We start from the raw sequence: 3,726 nt of genomic DNA on the forward strand, positions 1-3,726 counted from the left end.
GGGGTTGTACTTTATATTGAAATTTTACAAACAAAAAACTTCTCGAACAAAAGGTTTTTAATGTTTAACTTCCGAACGCAAATTAACATCCAATTACTTTTTAAAAGGTGCAAGTGTTTTTATATCTGAATCCAAGTAAAATTAAACCATAAATAATAAAAAATTGATTTTATGTTTATGATAGAAAACTTGGATAGTCAAATTAATAATAAATGATGTGCATGTAAAAGAAAAATTTTATTACTTTTTAAAATTTCCTAATTTGTACTTCAAAATGACTAAGCTTAACAATGAATACCATATTTAAAAGTTTTCATAATCTATGAATATATTTAAACGAAAATGCAAATTACAATAACAATGTTATATTAAAATAATAATCAATAATACTTATAAATAATAAAACTAAACAACTATTATTGGAAACGATATTGGACCTCCCACGGTCTTATTATTTCCACAACGAAAACCACACAACCGACCAGTTGATTTTTCACATCAACGTATGACAATTTAAATTTATAAGTACCGTAAAAAAATTGTTTAGGAAAATTACTGTCTTCGATGAGAGTTAAATCAAACCCTTTCATTGGATCCGTTCTCTGGAAAAAAATATATCAATGTTTTAATGTTGACTAATTAACTATTTATCTTAACAAAGTTTAGTAACATGCATTTTAGCAAGTTATTGGAAAGAGTTATGAAGAGCCAGTCGAACTCTGAGAGGAATTGTAAAGTAGAGTTGAGAAATTGAAGGGCTTAGAATTCAAAAGAAGGCATTTGAGAAAGAGGATAAGGAATTTAGAGGTGCGGGTAGGCGAAAGAAGAAACGGATGTGTTGTGGAAGTTATAATAAGACACGGACAATTATAGTAGAGAACAAAAAAAACGTTGACAATTTAAATTTGTTGTGAGAGAGAGGATTCGACTGGTCCACTTAATTTGTTTAGGATAATGCGAGGAACAGCGGTTATCACGAAGAAGATAAATATGTTTAACAAGTAAATACTTTGTATACTTTAAACCCAACCTAACCAAACATATTACAACTAGTATCGTATTAACAATATTGAAACACCTACTATTTTTATTGGACAATTATGGTCGTTCATGTTTAAACTGTCCATGAGCACAGGCCACTGTTTTCCCAAAAAGTACTTCAGCGTAGAACAAGCTTTATCCTTACTAAAAATATATGCGTTGTCTTTCCATCCTCCGATTTTATCCATTACCGCCATATTCACATGTAACTAATACCGATTATTGTACAAGAAAACTATTTAACCTTTAATTTCCACTGCAGTAAAGTAATGTCTTATACTATTATAAAGGTCCACAATAATTATTCAAAACTGGTTATCGACCAGTCAATTTTTTTTCAGTAAATTTATATTAATAAGCTAATTAAATACATACGTTGCCATTTAAGTTTTGTAAGCTAATAAAGCCTTAACAAATACTAAAAAAAAAATTTTAATTTAATATTGTCTTATATTGCACTTCACGATGTATGAAAATGTTTCCAAAAAGAACCATTACAAAATTTAAATTTTTCCAAGAGTAGGTAAATTAGCGTAGGGCGTTAAAACTATCACCCGGTATACAATTCCAGGATATTTTTTAAATGCGTTAGTTTGTTTATGAAAGTTATCTTATTTACTAAACAGAGCCTTATCTTTAAACGGCTTACATTTTATAGATACCTTTCTTGTGGATTGTTTAATTCGGTCCTACAGGCCTTTATTATTTTTTAACCCGTGTGGACTAACATTTAAATAAGACTTTTATAGTTTTATCTTGTCACGCAAATGTGCGAATTTACCGTTAAGGAGTCGTCGAACACGATTCTTCCAGTGATATTTCCCACCAACATTGTTTTTGTAGGTGACACTTTGGTTAAATGAAGATAGAACCCGATTTTGTAATCCGCACTCGCATTGCACACGTATGCCGCTTTGAATTTCAATTTATATTCGCCCTGAACACAGATTGTACACCGAATTCAGAGTTTAAATATTGCAGCAAGTTCAAAAGACACGGGTAGTCAAAAATGATATTACCAATATTTATGTTCAGCAAATAATTATACTTACCACTGGAAGATTTGGGAAGTATTGTTTGTCGGCGGCATGTATTATGGTACTTATGTATATAATATACACACAAATAAAAAACAGAAATTTGTATTGCATTATTATGTGGTTTTTTTTTAAGTATATTTTTTTCTGAGCTAAAAACCAAAGGTGTACATAATATACCTACGACTGAACGATTATTTTTCGAATACGACATTTTTATAGCAGATATTACTTTGTCCTTGATAGCGCAATATTGAATGTCGAGGTGATTTTGAAATATTGGTAATGTTAAAATTTGTATTGTATGCACACGATAATCAGTGACCAAAGTCCAAAATATACATCAGACTAGTTCAATTGCGGAAGCCAAATTTGCCTTGAAAACTTAAATAATATGGAATTGATTTTAGGAATAAAAAAAATCAATTTTGTAGTTTATGACAAATGATAATTACGACGGGTTTTTTATATTGTTAACAGATTACATATAGATTATAGATGCACCTATAAATTGTCGTTCGAACTATAATCTAAGTATTTAGCACTTATTGACTAGTATAGTATTATCTATGTATATTGAAGTTGTAATTACTACACAATCGGAGGAAAACACATTAGTAAATAGGATATATACATACTAATATAATATAAAATATCATAGCAAAAAAAAAAAATATATTAAACAGTTGAAAAGTGCTTAAGTTTTGTTTTGGCTGTACATCTAACCGGGTTTTGTCTATTTTTCAAAAAGTTCTAGGTTACCAAAATATGTATGAGTTGAAAATAGACAGTTTTTATGTTATTCACTATATAAGTAAAAACTCTTTTAAAACTTTTACAACATAAGGAACATATATATTATATTTAAAAGTCGACTATTACAAGCTATTATTATACTCGATCGTTGTCGATAGTAAATCGTTAATATTTGATCTATTAAGTTCAGAGAAATAGGCTAACCTCCTGGGATACCGACGATACCGTTATACTCAAGGCCGTAGTTTAATAAAATGTTCCGGACACGAGAAGAAGAAGAAGTAAAGTGTTGAAAACTTTTCTTTTGATAAAATATGTAAGAAGTCTACTGTATAGTATTAATAATGTTTGGTTACCAGCAGAGTTGTCGTTGTTGTATTAATGAGCTACGGGTCAGCGTAGGCTAATAATTACAGGATAGCATGTTTCCAGTATGATAGTCGACCGTGGTAATTTAAATCTATAATGCATGCACCTACTATGGCGGTCACATGCAAAAGAAACTCTTTAAGTATAGTAGTAGTCGACGACGGTTTCGGACTTATTTTTTCCCAACTTCTTTTAATTGTTGTCCACGTCGTAATACGTCGGAATTTGTTTCTGAACTATTATTAGAGGACATGATATTATTATGTAACGTTACAAGACTACCGACCGACGCCCCTTTGGAACTGCACTACATACATATTATGTATTATTAAAATAATATACATGGTGATTCGACCACGCGATGACTCGAATTACTTATTCATATTAAGCCCCAAATAGCATGACGACGGTGAACAAAATTAGTGGCAAATTCTTTAAAATGTTTTTTTTTTTCAACAACTGAGAACTCTATGGCGCTTTATTGCAAAAATCGAGAAGTTGAGTTTAAATTTAAAAATGTAAT

The 3,726-nt window shown here is 30.1% G+C and overlaps 1 protein-coding gene across 1 annotated transcript; it reads right to left on the reverse strand.

Annotated features, from left to right (window-relative positions):
* Positions 1–416: 416 nt before the first annotated feature.
* Positions 417–2,195, reverse strand: LOC126833816 (uncharacterized). Its single transcript, XM_050565371.1, has 4 exons — positions 2,094–2,195; positions 1,823–1,978; positions 1,083–1,250; positions 417–602 (listed from the first exon to the last, which is right to left on the reverse strand). The coding sequence occupies exons 1-4, from the start codon at positions 2,190–2,192 to the stop codon at positions 417–419; spliced, it is 609 nt and encodes a 202-aa protein (XP_050421328.1). The 5' UTR covers positions 2,193–2,195.
* Between the last annotated feature and the right edge of the window lie 1,531 nt (positions 2,196–3,726).

The sequence above is a fragment of the Adelges cooleyi genome, unplaced genomic scaffold (genome assembly GCF_023614345.1).
Source record: "Adelges cooleyi isolate 19-005CV unplaced genomic scaffold, UGA_ACOO_1.1 ACOO_flye_CR_arks_rails_tigmint_CR_PRNA_2, whole genome shotgun sequence".
NCBI classification, from domain to species: domain Eukaryota; kingdom Metazoa; phylum Arthropoda; class Insecta; order Hemiptera; family Adelgidae; genus Adelges; species Adelges cooleyi.